The sequence below is a fragment of the Mytilus californianus genome, unplaced genomic scaffold, assembly GCF_021869535.1.
Source record: "Mytilus californianus isolate M0D057914Y unplaced genomic scaffold, xbMytCali1.0.p SCAF_2, whole genome shotgun sequence".
Classification (NCBI taxonomy): Eukaryota; Metazoa; Mollusca; class Bivalvia; order Mytilida; family Mytilidae; genus Mytilus; species Mytilus californianus.
The window spans coordinates 100770981-100788207 of NW_026262668.1; the positions used below are offsets into that span (position 1 = coordinate 100770981).

Sequence of the window (17227 nt, forward strand, 5' to 3'; positions counted from 1 at the left end):
GCATATGCCGTATCATCCCGAGATACCAATATCAGCCAGTGGGATGATATTGGTCGAGGGCGATACGGATTTTGCCATGTTTTAAACGCTTTATCATATATTAAAACAGCAGAACTGCTTTCTGATCCTTAGCACCTGGGTTACCTTCAGATTTACTTTTGTCTTGTTTTAAGAGCTTTAAAAGAACTGATTAATTATTCATCCGAAGTACCTGGGTTACCTTACAATTGCGTCCTGTTGTTAATAGAAATATTTTGTTTATTGTATTTTTTGTGTTTTATATGGTATTTCATTGAGTTCTTATTTATAGTTGCATTTCGTGTGATGAAAAATATGAAAGCTCGACGTCTGTGACGTCACATGACAAACAATGACGATGACTGACGTCACGCCCTAATGACTGTTTCATTCAGGACCCATCGAGGAAAAATATTTCTTGAGAAGCTTGCATAAATTAAAACATGGAATTCAGGGGCGGATCCAGCCATTTATAAAAGGGGGGTTCCTAACCCAGGATAAAGGGGGGTTCCAACTATATGTCCCCCATTCAAATGCATTGATCGTCAAAAAGGGGGGGGGTTCGGACCCCCCCCCCCCCCCCCCCCCCCCTTTTTGATCCGCCACTGGACTTCATGTAAATTTAGTCGGAATCACTACTGTCATATACGAGAAATTTGAGTAGGGGTGTGATAAGTATAGATTATTACATGGCATTTTTCATATCAGACCCTTTATCGGCCCTAGGTCATGATATCAGCTCAAGAGCCGCAGGCTCGAGGGCTGATATCATGAACGAGGGCCGATAAAGGGTCTGATATGATAAATGACATGTAATTATCTTTTTATCATATACTTCAACAGAAGAAATACCGACAAGAACTATTAATTAAAATTTTGTCTTTCCATGAATTTTTAGATAATAATTTACAGACAACCAAATACAAATGTCTTAACTTTTATTGTTTTTATTGATATTACAAGCATTTTATTTATCTTGTCACAACAATTAACATGTTCTTAGTTTGAAATTTACTCCTCAACCATTTTGTGAAAAGTCTTAAATCACTTGCGGTTTTCCGCACTGTGTTGTCGTTTTCGAACAAATTTCCGGAAATGCACGAAGTTTCATGTGATAAACGTCACGGAAATTAACGGAAAGGCATGTGATAACATTCCGGAAGCAGTCAATAAAGGTTCCTTTATCAGCCCGCTGAGGAAATTCTTAGGAATCTGGTCAATAAACCTAGTAATCCTTTCATAGCCTTTTAATATTTTTAAATGTTATTGAAAAGTAAAATTTTATTAATATTTTATACAAGTATATGATAAATAGAGATTAATACATGGCCTTTTCCATATCGGCCCGGGTATCATCTCGAGACCCCCATATCAGCCCGAGACGTAGTCGAGGTGCTAATATTGGTCGAAGATGATATCCGGGCCGATATTGAAATGGCCATGTATTAATCTCTTTTTCATATACTTTCGAAAATAAAGAAGATTAACACAGGAAGCTGATATGGATTTTTTGCCCGGGCCGATACGGCCATATCAGCCCGGATAGTGACGTCATTGGGCTGATACGGGGTTATCAGACCGGGTGTGCAAATACGACTTGTTTTCTTCCGGTCGTTATGTAAATGCTCTTTTGTTCCGACGTTGGAAAGTTCCGGGCGGAAAGAACTAACTAGCCGAAAAGTTCCGGAGGAACTTATTAACTAGTTACTTTTATTCTTCCTCTGGTTTAAAAGTTCCACCCGAACAAAGTGACTAGTTGAAAAGTTCCAACGGAACATATCAACTAGTTAGAAAGTTCCTTTTTGCCATATTAGTCAAATCCGGAACTAACAAACTAGCCCAAAAGTTCCAACGGAACTTATCAACCAGGCAGAAAGTTCCATTTGGAGAAACGATGCAAAGTAAAAGCGCAACATATTATATTTGAACCTTTCAAAGGGAAACCAAGATACTGATTACAAAAGTCAAAAGGAACTTATCAACTAGCCACAAAGTTCCTCTTTGGCAAATAAGTCAAAACCGGAACTAACAAAATAGCCCAAAAGTTCCAACGGAACTCATCAACCAGTCACAAAGTTCCATTTGGAGAATTGATGCAAAGAACCACATGAGGAGGGGGTATTCTTCCCTCTCTTGAGGGTACTATGAATACTAAATTTGCATGATAATGCAACTTATTCCGTTTTATGTGAGCTATGAAATACAACTTAAATTTTGCATATTTGTCCCCAAAGAAACCCCTTTCAGTGCGTTGGGTATTCTTGTAAATTAATGATTTGCTCTTATATATACTGATACTCATTCTTCCCCCTCTTTCTACAAAAAGGACGAAATATGGTATGTAACTAGTTGTTCTGTTCCGCCAGAACTATTCAACTAACTACATTGTTCCGGGACTTTTCAACTAGCTACTTTTTACCGGAACTTTTCGACTGCACTCGGAATAAAACAACTAGTTGAAAAGTTCCATCGGAACGAAATAACTAGTTGAAAAGTTCCGCCGGAACAAAGTAACTGACGGAACATAGTGGCTGTTACAGTTACACATATGCAAAAAGCACTGTATTAGGCATGAAATATATGCTATGAAAGTATAATAAATCATTGTATCATATATTTAGTAGTTTTGAAAATTTGATAAATAGCCTGCTGTTTAATCCGTATCGCTCAACTTTGATGCGCACCCTTTATCACACCCCTTTGTCGCATGTCTTCCCTTTACCACACCCCTTTATCGCAGCCCTACTCGGATTTCTCGAACGTATTCTCGGACAGTTTCGGATCAGCAGACGACACAAACACAAACAAACAACAAAAAAATACAATAAACAAAATATTTCTATGGACAACAATTGTAAGGTAACCCATGTGCTTCGGGTGAATAAGTAGTTCCTATATACTCTCCTGTTTAAATATATGATAAAGTGTATAAAACATGGCAAAATCCGTATCACATGCCGTATCATCCCGAGATACCAATATCAGCCCGAGGGCCTTTAGAATAATGTATTATTCTCTATGTATTAACCTCATCAAAGTCAATAATTGTATAATATTTGTTCCTCCTAACAGAAGTATCACTTTTGTTATAAACAATTAATGTTATGATATGTGTTCCTGTTCCTGACAAATATTCTATAGGCTTACCGGAACAAACAATGGCATATTTCTGACAGTGAAAATAGCATTCCAGAACATTTATTCTATTTGGAACTAATATTATAAAGGAACTTCTATTCCATGTAAAAGGGACATGCCTGGCGCTGTTAAAGGTTTACACCCTTTGGCTGCTGACTTTTTTTTTTTTTGCTTTGTCGCGGCAAACCGCGTGGCGTTCATATTTGTGACGTTGCAAAACTTATGACATTTCCCCACGTTAACATTGCTGTAAATAGAAATGCGATAATACTCAACCCTCTTGCTGCACAGGTACAAGACGAGATTTTTTAAATCTATGCACATTTACTGTAAGTGTATTCAGTAAATATACATATATTTTAAAAAAATCTCGTCTTGTACCTGTGTCTTGCTGTCGGAGGGACACGTGTTCATATGTATAATTTATGCAAGCACCTGTTCATTAATGTATCTCATTGAAGATTATACAGTGTAATTTTTTCTTCAAAGGGTTTTCAATGTAACGTACCTCATAAGAGTGTATTATATTCTTGTTTTTCAAAGCATACTCCAATGGGTATAAGCTACAGGTAGTGTTGCAAGTATGAGAAATGATTTTAAAATAGTTTGTAGAATTTAACACTATAAAAAGACAAAATATTTACCAGAATCTAGGTGCAGTCCTTTTTCACTAGCATGAGCTATCCGGCGCAATAGACGGTCACTGTCGATGATTTAAATCGACAGTACATTATCGGCTATGGCGGGTGTACGGGGGATACATAGTGTAAATGAAAATAAAAAATATCGCAAAAAAAAAATATTGAAATATTTGAATTTAAATTGCCTTTTTATAAAAATCTTCTAATTTTCTTTAAAAATTATATGTTATTGCCATTAAACTTCTATTTTATTTGATACCGGTATATAACTAATAGGGCTCACCGGATTCGTTTTTCCTATGTTATCTAAAAATAAGATGCTGATGCAATATCAGTCACAAAAGGGGCCCTTCCGTTTACCTTTTCTTCGCTTATTTCATGCTGTCTACTTATATAAAAGAAAAAAGAATTCGGTGACCCCCCTATAAATTTTATATTAATTTCAGAAGCATTCGTAGGACTGACATGCAGGGTATTTAGAAAAATGAATATTGGGGTAAACTTATCAATCCTTTGAATAAACTTATTCTAAAAGGTTACCAATTCAACACTGTAATTAGTTCTTTGAATATTGTTTTGATTGGTATAAATATTGATTTACTTATCAGTAAATTAAAATCATACTTAAAAGTTTTGTTATGCACATATGCATTTAACGGTACTACAATCTGTCGATACCTTTATGTTGGCATTGCACAATGTCGTGTTTTTCTCTGCTGTTAATGACGTCTTTACACTACATCCATTGGATGTTGGATGTGTACTGATTGATATTTTAGTCTTAGATACATGATTTTTTTTATTATTTGTCATTGGCTTTGAACTAGCTGTCAGTAACTGCGAGAACTCGCAGATCTGTACTTAGTGTCCTTTTTGTTGTTAGGGATGAGGAATAGATAATTACCCTGCCACGTCCGGTCTGTGTTTGTTTGATGTTTTTCTGCTTTGTATCGATCTGATGAGTTAAGCCTTTTTCAAATAATTTTTATGGTTTGTTCTTATGTTGTGCTGTTACACCACTGTCCCAGGTTAGGGGAGGGTTGAGCGCTCACAAACATGTTTATACCCGCCACATTATTTATGTGCCTGTCCCAAGTCAGGAGCCTGTAGTTCAGTGGTTGTCGTTGGTACATGTCTGTCATATTTGTTTTTCGTCAATTGTTTTGTTATAATTTAGGCCGTTTGTTTTCTCAATTGAATTGTTTCATATTTTTCATGTCAGTGCCTTTTATATGGGTTTTTCTCATTGTTGAAGGCCGTACTGTTGCCTATAATTGCTTACATCCACTTTTTTTTTAAATTTTGGTGGATAGTTGTCTCATTGGCAATCATATCTCATCTCCTTATTTTTATATTGTTGAACTTTCGTACGATATGTATGTGTTTTCTATTAATGTATACCTCTATTTTTCGGATATATAATAAATATCTCAGAAAGTATAAAAAGTTATATAAATTGCTTTTTCGATATTCATGTGCAGTTCCTCGTGCTTTAAAAGTTGAATGTAAAATTCCGTGAGATCGTCCATTTACGTACCTTTTGCCTGAAGTTGCAGGGGAGATAATGACGTGCTAACGTAAAATGTTATTTTTCGCGACGTCAAACTGTGACTTATCGGTCGTCCCACTGTCTGTATCACTCTGCTCAGCTCTTAAGGTAGTATGGGTGTCTTTCGCCATCTTGGATTGTAAATAACAGAGAACCTAAGGTCCAGATTTTCAAATGATGAAATTAGCAAAATTTGATGAGGAATGCAGATAACTAATGTGATTTTTCATTTAAAAGAATAAATTTATAAGATTTTAACTTATAAATATTATATTTTTACAAGCTAAGATTATTTTTGCTTGATTTTTAATGTTTTTGAATTGGCATTTTAAGGGGAGGTTATAGTTATACTGAAATAGTGCATTTTCTGAAGGAATCTACATGATTTTTTTCAATTTGATATTTTAGCCGGAAAAAACGTACGGTGACCCTATCTTTTCTTTTGATATTCTCAAAGCATTTTCCAAAAGCTATCTTCTCGTATTTTATTTTACAATTCTATCATTTAGTTTAGCTTCTAATCACATAACCGATGTTTTTTCCTGTATAATCCATACAAAAATATGTGTCATTTTGTCACAACATGTAGCTTGAGAAAAGGCTCGGTGACCTAAAATTTTTATTATATTTTTGAACATAACACAATATATACTACGTTTTGGCAAAGTATGAACAAATTCTATCATTTTTAATTTATACTCCCATATCACCTAAATAAAATTGCATATCACGGCTTTGTGACGTCAAATACGTTGACTCGGCCTTAATAACTTTGACCCGGACATATCACCGACGTCATAATGAACGAACCGACGTTGACCGTAAGTTTGATCCGAACTTATCAAGTCATCTTCCGTTTTGCTGGTGAAACACTTGGTTCTATCATGCAAAATACGCAAATACAACCCGATAAATCGATTATCTGGTTGCCTGCATATTTATATTGTAAAATATCAGCTGATCGACACAATATGAAGCCTTTTTGAACTCGTTCGCTACGCTCACTCGACAAAAAGCTTCATATTGTGACTCGCAGCTGATATTTTACAATATCAATATGCAGATAACTTGATAAACGGACTTATAGGTGTTCTAATTGTCTGTATCAATCGGCTCATCTCTTCATAAAATTGCTTATCACTGACAGTTGGAAAGCAAGTCCTTGGAAACGTCCGTTGTCGTCAAGCTCTATCAGCAACAATAGCAGGGGGAATTAATTAGGTGGCGCTAGAGTCGTTGGTGGCGTCAAAAAGTCCGCGAAATAAATCGGCTAAAAATCGACGTTTAAACTATTTTTTTAACTTGTCATGCTTTTATTATAATTGATTTTTAAAGTTTGTAGATTTTGTGAACAATATAGTTTCAATACGACATTGAAACATTGTCGAAAATAACTTTAATTAGCTATTACTTTATCCTGTCCGTTCTAAAAATTATCAGCCATCTTTTATGTTCGCCAAAAACATCGAATTTATATAACTTGACGTTTGCGTATCCAAATACGGAATAGAACGTTAAAAATCTTAAATGAAACCGGGTAACCTATTTCAAATTTCTACACTATTATGAAGCCATCATTTTTTACTCTTATACAACAATTTTAGTGACCACCAGTCATGTCAATTTGTAGCTGGTTTTGACTGATTTTCTAGTTCAAAACAGTGAATGTTCAGCTTCTTTTCATTGTACCTGTTTCCAAAGTACTCTAAAATGCTGATTTTATTAGAGATATGAATGAAATTGTAATTAAGAATTGTTGTTTTTCACAATTCCATACGATACTTCCATTTCAAAGTGACTAAAACCCTTATTGATCCCCTACACAAATTGACGGTGACATTGTTTTCTTTTTTCAACATACGTCATATAACGTTAACAAAATATGTGTCAGGGTCATGTGCATAGACTATAGTGAAAATTTACAAATTGGAAAAGTGAAACAAAGATCATCTTTATTGTGTTTGAAACTACGTCTTAATAGAAAATTTCTTTCATACTGGAAACAAATCTGACAAATCAATGAATGGACAAAAACACCAAAAAAATAGCAAGAGAAGATGCCTTGCAAAATTTCTGGAGGAAAAAATCATATGAAAAAGTAGTCCAATAATTATAACGTCTTGAAAGGCTATTATATTTTTTTTCTTTGACGCCTTACATCGCTTTCAAGACGTCATAATTATTTGGACTAATGAAAAAGGAAATGAAGGTCAGTTATTGAGTTAATTATACTTATAAGTTAAAAACCTTGCTTATGTGATTATCTCTGACTTTATTAAATAAGCTACAGTAATAAGTGCAAAAACTAGCATATCAAGTCAAACAAGAAATTTAATTCATAGAGATGTTTTCTTACAAAATTGAATTATTCAAATGCCTGAAATGGCAAATTCTTATCTTTCACAATCATTAGGTAAAAGGCACAAGATTTGTTTTACCAATTATCATTTGTGATATAAATTTCCAATTATCAATTAGATAAAAAATATCAAATACTTTGTTTAAAATATGTATACCAGCTGATACAGCAACCTGAAGAGTAGAAGCCCTATTTTTTTCTCAAAAAGTTTACTTTCTTAATCTATAAAATACCCTCAGAAATTTGGCAAGGGCTACTAGCTGTGCTTGCTAATCTAATAATTGCATTTTACAATAATAATGATTTTAAAATTCAAATTATGTCACTTATAACTTTAAGTATTATTTTTTCCAGACTTTCTTTCAAAATTTTTGATAAAAAACAGATCCTCTTTCTCAAATTCTGTAGGATCTTTTCTAGGCAGTGCTGTACTGTTCAACTAAGAAACATAGGATTGACCTAATAGGTTTTTTTTTACTTAGAAGAAACTATTGTGACTCATGGTCCCACTTTTTAGAATATAAGTTATAACATTTAAATAATCAGTATTATTTATTATTTTTTATTTCAGAAAGATTATTTAAATTATATATGAGGGGCCTGATGGGTTATTTTCGTTCTTCGTGATCGGCGCATTTTCGCTATCGTGATCCGTTTTTCTACAGATTTTTTTTTTTTATATTTTCGTGATCCGTGATCATGGAGATTTATTTTCTGTGAATCGTGATTGACAAAAAAACCAACTCGTGAATCGTGATGAGACCCCACCCCATCAGGCCCCTCTAGTATAGGTTTCTGGGTGGCATTTCTAAATTTTTACCAATTTTTTGTCTTCTAATTTTTACCACTAAAATCCTTCTCTGAAAAGTAGGGAAGTATCTCTTCTTAATATTATAATAACATACTTGTAAATCGAATTCCATTTATTTTCTTCTTGATTTTTGTAAAGTAAACTTCTTTTATTTTTTTTGCTGGGTTTTTATTTTTGACTGATATCAAGGGGAGATAACCACTTCCACAAATCGGCAAAAAAAACCACCGCTTCGTGTTGAAAATAACTTGACGTTTGCGTATCCAAAACTCTATTGCCTAGATATTCATATCGTGTGTTTGTCTTAATGAGATGCTTTATCAAATTTAAATTCAGCCCATCATTTTTAGTTTCCTCGAAAATATTTTGATTTTTCGATCAAGAGACTTGACAATTTTCACGCAAATTTCAAGTTTGAAGGTAAAATTAAGAAGGAAGGACTTTTAGTTGACGTGAAAGTTTTGACGAGTTAAAACTATGTATATTCAAGATTATTTAGATCAATAACTTTTTATCATGACAGTGGCATTTTATTGAGTAAGAACGAGGTTTGTCTCAGTCGTTGTTTTATAGAATTTTCACGGTCACGTGACTCTATTGTTGCTGATAGACTTGGGGTCAAACCGTGACCTGCTTTCCAACTGATCACGGCATTGCAACGTCAAATAAGTCGACCCGGCCTTTGATAACTTTGACCCAGACATACCACCGACGTCATAATGAATGAACCGACGTTGATAAGTTTGACCCGAACTTATCACGTCATCTTCTGGTTTTCTGGTGAAACAAAGAAAAAAAACTTGTTTCTATCATTCTAATACACAAATGCAATCCGATAAATCGATTATCAGGTTGTGTGCTCATTGATATTTAAGGAATGACTGTAATATTTTTTCTGTCTATGAAGAAATAACATCAAAAATGTGGTGCACACTGAATAACCCGCGTAGCGGATTATTTTAAAGTGTGCACCACATTTTTTATGTTATTTCGAATAGACAGAAAAAATATTACAGTCATTTCTTATAATTTAATTCTGAATTCCATTTTAAACCGGAGTAAACCATGAAAAAACGTTGATGACGTCACGGTCACATGACAAAATTATGTCTATGAGCTGATAAACAAAACAACGTCAGCCAATCAGAAGACGCGTTACATCCAAAATTAGATTATTATAAAATATCAGCTGCGAGTCACAATATGAAGCTTTTTTGTCAAGTAAGTGCAGAGTAGCGAACCTCCTTAAGTGGTGTTTTTTTTTAATGTTTATGAATGTTAGCCATACACTGTGATTTATAATAGTAATTAAAGGGACACAGTTAGTCCCGATCGGAACACCAATCACTTTAGGTATTTTGGTAAACCCAACACTATGGGAAACGTGTTTCTGTAATTCATCGAGTACTTTCAAAATGAGTCATGATAACTGGAATGAAATAACCACTCTATCTAAATAAAATTATTATAACTCTCTGTTTGCCTTGTAGATGGTTTGCGAGCCCTCCTTGAAAAGGAACAAAAACAATCAAAGAAAGTAAGTATATTTATAACATTTTAACTTTTTAACGGGTAATACAATAACGTGCGTCAATTCAATATGTTGATTCATTTTTATATTAATTACAAAAGTTTTTTTTTTTAATTTTAAGTCTCTCTAACTTATACACAAAATTTGATTTAACCAGTACTTTATAAGAATCATGTATATTAAAGTATCAATATCTGTAGGAGAAGGATAATGGTATAACACTCTCCGATCAAGAAGAAATTATAATGTGGTTTGGAGTTGCTGGTGGTGCCATTGTCTTCATTATTTGCATATTTTTTGTAATCAGGGTAAAGTATTAATATCATACTTTTGCAAGACAGTTAGCATTATTTATTATAAGCCCTAGGTAACAATGTCAACTAAAAAGTTTAGCTCGAGTCCTTGACAAAAATATGTGTTCAGCTTTTTACTTTTTTTTCTTTCTGTTTTTATGTCGTATTAATTTGGTTCGATTGTACCTGATGATAGGTTATCCCTCGGTCGCATTAAAATTAATAAAATTTCCTGATTAAATCGGGAGAAGTAAGAGATTTTCAATTTAAAGCATTTCGTATTGAATAACAAAATTATGGTCATCATATACATAATAAAATTGAGAATGGAAATGGGGAATGTGTCAAAGAGACAACAACCGAACCAAAGAGCAGAAAACAGCCGAAGGCATATTTTCAGTGAGTACCTTTCATATATTCTTTATATATAAACAGCTAAACAAAGATTCATCTGCAAAAACAACAAAGTATGATAAAGGCAGCCTTGATGTAGATGGAGGATTGTCACGAGATAAACGGGACACCTGTTGTGAGTAAGTAATTTGAAAAGATATATAAACATTCAGTTAAAATAAAAAAAATAGAAAAGTTTATGTAAAATTATGTATCATTTTATTTACACAGTTTCTATTATTGTGCACAGTCAAAATGAATTAACTGTAAAAAAGATTGTGTTACAGTCACTGACCGTATAAATACTGAATAACAATAAACTGTCTAAAAATATAAAATTTATTTGTACGGTTTAGAAGAATTAAAAATCGCACAAAACTACCAATCGAATGAGTTACAAAAGATATTTATTGTGTCGTTTTCAAATGAAAGAAGTGACAAATATTTGCTTTTTGAAAGTATCATTGCACTGATTTTTTTTTTAATTTTGCTTGAGACGTCGTAAAATATTTCAGAACGTTGGAAAGGGATTGTCACACAAGATATGAAGCGACAATAGTGGAAACACATTTTCTGAAACAATTTTTGCAATTATCTCTAAAATAAGAAGGGTATAACACATACTTTTTATTTATACTTTTTCACAATGCACAATAAAAGGCAAATCATGAAAATATTAGAATATGAGTGACTAGAACCTTGTACGACCATAAAGGTCGACAAGTTTAACATATTTTTGCATGTAATACGAAAACTCGATTAATTTTTGAAATAAAACACCACTGCTGACATATAATATTATTTTCCTTTATGCACATTTATCAGAAATTTTAAATAAAACAACATTGGTTCATCTATTTCGAAAAAATATCCGTTTTATAGATATTTTAAAGTTGACCGATGTTTTTTTTTAATCACTATAGTTCCTAATTTGAACCTCATTTTTCTCGAATACTAGCAATATAACATATGTATTATGGTATAACTTTAAGAGAAATCGTGTCGATCTACAACAAACTCAAAATCACAAAAGTGACAATACAATGTGAGACTGTATCGAATCTCCATAAAGATTTTAAAAAAAATACTCAGATTTTAAGAAAAGGAGAAGCTATAAATGAGATAGAAACCCAACGAAACATAAAGCATAAAATAAAGACAATTATATGTCAACATACAATTTTTACATCGCGATGACCGTGAGGGCATTCCGATGACCATCATGTATTGTTGCCAGAGAGATTTACATTACGTAACTTTCGTGTTTGACTGATAACCGATCTATAATCTATAAATACGCGGCCATCATCGAGTGCAAAATAACATTCCTTATCGCTTGTTATAAATTCATTTCTTCAATGAATACTCATAAAATATTTTTTTTAGAACATAAATTAATAATATGAAAATGTTTTGTTATATAAATGAACACATCCATGTATCACCATCACTGCTGGTGATCCGATGGATAATGTACACAGCCATGTATCACCATCACTGCTGGTGATCCGATGGATAATGTACACAGCCATGTATCACCATCACTGCTGGTGATCCGATGGATAAATCTGTTGTAGAGTTGTAACTGGTTCTGATGTACTTATAAATATAATTATTTCTGTGACTGTATCTTGCATTAATTTGTAGGATCCTTTACAATAGATATTTCAGCTGATCTTAACAATTCCATCTTCATGCCTTATATATCATGTAATGTATTACGACGCTAGATTAAAACTGACGAGGAAAGGTAACACCCGGCCACCGAAAGCTGTATTATTGTGAAGCCTAGGTTGTCTAGCGCGTCGGATACAGTGCCGGCGATTTGATATCACGATATGTCAGTAACATGAGTTCGAGTCCCGGCGAGGGAAGAACAAAAAATTTGCGAAAGCAAATTTACAGATCTAACACTGTTGGGCTGATGTTTTAAGTTAGACGAGTTGTATATATATATATATATATATATAAGTAAAAAATCATTAATATCTATGCACATGTACAGAAAAAATTGTGTTAACGCATGCGGAAGAATATCTCAAGAACATTTGCAATCTCCCATGCAGAGTTATCGGTCCTTGCTCTCTCTCTCAAGGACCGATAACTCTGCATGGGAGATTGAACGTTTTGCGGGGAAATATGAATGCCTACTCAAATCCAATCTATTAGAAAAATCGAATTTTTACGGAAGAGTGTCCACCATGCACTTGCACTACACTATTATAAATATAGTAGAATAGAATGATATACAAATGGATGAAAATTATATATACATGTAACTGTAATATACAAATATTAATATAATATATAACAACAAAACTAGAGTATACTGATTTGTATCACTATATATAATAGTTATTACGATGAGGTTGAATTCCCTGTCATTTATTTATCATCCACGCACGAACATGTCTCAGAATTTTTTTTATATCTGTACATTAACCTCACTTTCAGGTATAGAGATGTGATTTTTTTCTGAGACAAGTGCTTGTGACCATCCACAAGAACTTGCGGTCGTCCGATGTTCAGTACTTCAGTACTTTGATTAAGTTTACTTTATGTCAAATTTCTATTAAATAACAGAAACTCTCAGAGATCCACGATATAATGTTCTTTTTTTTTTTTTTTGGTTCTTAGGTTATTCATCTTAATGTACCAAACACAAAATGGAGTTTGAGTCATTATTTTTATTTAATGAATGGCTATTATCTATTTTGAATTTATTGAACCATAAAATTAATTTTTGACTCTTCACATTGAATAATCCGCGAAGCGGATTATGTAAAATGTGAAGAGTCAAAAATTAATTTTATGGTTCAATAAATTCAAAATAAATAATAGCCATTCATTATAAATAAATTTCTATCAAAAATAAGGCTCAAAGAGCATTTTATATTATTTATATTTACAATAAGTTGAATAACAACGTACACACATGTTGGCGTATGAATACACAACGTCAGAGTGGGCGTGTCGCCATAAAAATTGACAACATTGAAAATAAAGGTAATACTTTTAACCAATCAGAAGACAGTAAATACACCAAATTTATTTATTATTTGTTAATGTTTAAAACGACATCATATTAACAAATTGAATCTCAACCTGTGATGCTGAATATTTCAGTTAAAAGACTTTGGAAGTTGTCCTGATGTGAAATCAGGACGAACATGTTTAAGTTTGGACACTTATCTTTAAATTGACCACCACCAAATGTAAACATAATTTTCTATTCGCAATCAGAAAAAAGACACACTTACTGGATACAAAAGAATAATTCTAAGTCGTTTTTTTATTTTGTTCAGTTCATTTATGGACAAGCTTAGACGTAACAGTAGAACAAGTCTAGCAGAAAAGGAAAAACTATTACAACAGAGGGTAATCATCCAGAAAAATCCAATACCACAACCTCATTCTTATCCATCAGAAAAAAAGGTTTGTACATTTTCCTAAAATATCACCAAACTTTTGATCTCTTATGCAATATAAGATGGGATATACGTCAAAGAAACATCAATCCAACGACATATATAGCCAAAAAAATACAATCTTCCAGAAAAGTTGTGAATAATTAAACAGAGACTTCAAAGGTGTACCATCAACACCGAATTCTCCAAATACAACAACAAAAAATATAGATCCATTCTAAATGACGTTCCTGGCTTGAAACAGGAAAATACATATGTATTACATTGTTCTTAGATAAAGGGTTTGCACTTTTTTTCTATTAAACTCTTATTTTTATATTTTCTCTCTTAACACCATTTTCGTATGTTTTGTGATTTTTAAGATTGAAACTTATAGTGTCCATGGGTCTTACCGCCTCGATGATCTCATGGCAGAGCGTTCGCGTGGAGTTGGGACGATCATGGGCTCGATCTTTGGCCGCATTAAACGAAAACTTGATAATTGAACTTGATTTATTGATTGTTGGTTGCTTAACGTCCAGTGGCAAATAGTTCATGCATATTCAGGACGAGATTAGATCAACAATAAATACAATAGGTACTAGTATGTCCTGTATTAGAGGCCGTCCGGGATGAAGCCTTGAAGGTCGGGGAAATTTGGACTGCCACAGGAAAATAAGGGAATATTGGATAGGGACAGAAATCTAGCCTTGCAACAGGCCACCTACGGCCCTCTCAAATTGTTGGGGGCTTAACGTGCAAAAAGCGTGGCAATTTCTTTTTACGAGGCATCTGATTTAATCCCCATTATGACCGGACGTGGCTGCGAATTTGTACATCCCACACAGACAAATGGACGCCCCACTTTGAGAGGGTTTTACTGCTAGTCAAAGGAAGACCATCTACAAAAACTTGAGGCTCGTTTTTTATTACATGTATATTGAAATTTAATAACTTGAGTTGATATCAAGCGATATCCAATATTCACGATTTTCTCTTATAGTCAACGCTCTCATTGTGTTTAATTAAAAATTCCTCAAATTGTTGATTTAGTCTTTTGCACATATATCAGTATGACGTCACATCTCTTGTTCCGGTTTCAAACTTTAACATCAGACATTTTGAAAATGTTTTCACGCCTCAGAATGCAATAAATTTTAACAAAATGAAGATTTTCAGGTGAAAACTGTGAATGTTTTGTATATTATTAAAGAAATAAACATATGGACGAAATGTACATCGTCTTAACCTTTGAAAATCATCAATGACTTATAACGAATAGGCAATGGAAATGTCGTAATTCGTCTCATAAAAATAATTAAAAGTTCCACCCTAGAGTAGTCAAAATAATTATGACGTATGTAAAAGATGAGGTATTGGAATGCCCTTTATCGTCAGGCGTCAAACGGTCATTTTCGGCTACCGTTAGCGTCCAATTGGTTAAAATTTTACCGTGATTCGTCAGAGGTCTCAAATAATTATCGTTACCGTTATTTTTTGAAAAAAATTTAACGTGATTCGTCAAAATCAGTCGATTTTTTTATCGTCTAAAAGAAAATGTACATTTTATCGTCATGCACAAAAAAAATTACTGTTAACGTCATTTGGCAAGAATTTTTACCGTTATTCGTCATGAAGGTACCGGTACCCCCATTACGACCCTCATATTTTCTGGTAGGTGGGAACCAACCCCTACTGAAAAATGGTAATTTTCAGTCTATTTTTCGATTTTAATACGACCTTGAGAGGTTAACATTGACTAAACTGTGTTTCTTTGTCATTCAAATATTACCTTACAGTTACAGCAGTCTATCCATGCTGACTGGAAGTAAATGTGACTTGAGAATCTTGCTGAGGAATTATTATTGGCTAGCCAAATATGCCTAAATGTCCGTTTTTACCGATTTCTGACAAAACGGTGACCTAGATTTTACAGACCACATTTCTTTTGGCCATATTATACCTCCTTGTGTTCCTGTACCATCTATGCATGTATTTATGATAATAGTTGATACCTTCAGCCCATACCAGTAACGTAGTGGCCATAAAAAGACTCCCACCCCCACCTGATTTTTGCTACTTTTCACGTTTTTCCGATTTTGAACTCTAAAAAGGCCATAAAAGTTGCCTTATTTTCCAAGGTTATTCTCTAAATGTCTTATCTCAATTCGAGTAAAATCGAAAATGGCGTGACTGTAAAAACATGCCAACTTAATAAATTGTGGAACATTGTTTCTGTTGTCTACTATCATCAGTTAAACTCATATTTTTCATTTTAGAAGGAGAAAAGGAAGAGCGATAGAAAGCAAATAGCAGAAGACGGTACGAATTCAAAGTCAACCCAGTGTGGTACGGTTGACTTTGATGTGTCACTGACATCGTTTAGTGTGTCAACAGAGGACGCACGAACGAAGACTTTGACAGGAATGAAAATGGCGGAAAGTGAATCTGATGGAGAGGAAGCTAGAATGTTTCACAGCTCATTGATGTATGGCAATAATGACACACCTGATAAAACAAGGAACAGAGTAAAGTCAAGTTCTAGCTTAGTATCAAATTGAATGCAATGTTTAATCATTAAAGATAATTATGGATGACAAGAGCAAATATACGTTTTGAATTTTAAAGCACCATTCTATTACAAAATATATGACGAATTTAAATAAAATGAATTTTTAAAACATCAATGTTTTGACCCATCGTTTTTATACGCCCGTTTACGGGACGTATTATATTCTAACATGACGTTCTTCAAACGCTTTTGAGTACACACCCGTGGTAAAATATGAATATATTGTTTGGGCTGTTCCGATCGTACTCCCGCGTCATATGCTTTTTTATGAATGAGCTACCCGACGTCATAGAACAATGACGTAAGAATATAAGCATTTTACGGGAAAATACACGCTTGTGAAACCGAAAATCATCACAACAAGGAAACGTAAACAAACGATGCTAAAATGTGTTATATAAGCCATTTTTTATTTCCATATAAGATATATAAATACAATTATTATTTACCGGTAGATTCATTCAAACCTATCTAAATATGTCATTGTAAATAGTTTAAGCATGCCATTTATTCAG

General features: G+C 33.4%; 1 protein-coding gene across 1 annotated transcript in view; it reads left to right on the top strand.

Moving 5' to 3' along the window:
• LOC127730581 (uncharacterized) overlaps window positions 1–16827 on the top strand; it is a 53190-nt gene extending 36363 nt beyond the window's left edge. The window contains exons 5-9 of the mRNA XM_052239033.1: window positions 10007–10053; window positions 10248–10355; window positions 10776–10873; window positions 14039–14168; window positions 16420–16827. Of these exons, the coding sequence (XP_052094993.1) occupies window positions 10007–10053; window positions 10248–10355; window positions 10776–10873; window positions 14039–14168; window positions 16420–16701 (665 nt within the window). The 3' untranslated portion in view covers window positions 16702–16827. The remainder of the gene's footprint in view (window positions 1–10006; window positions 10054–10247; window positions 10356–10775; window positions 10874–14038; window positions 14169–16419) is intronic.
• Window positions 16828–17227: the final 400 nt, after the last annotated feature.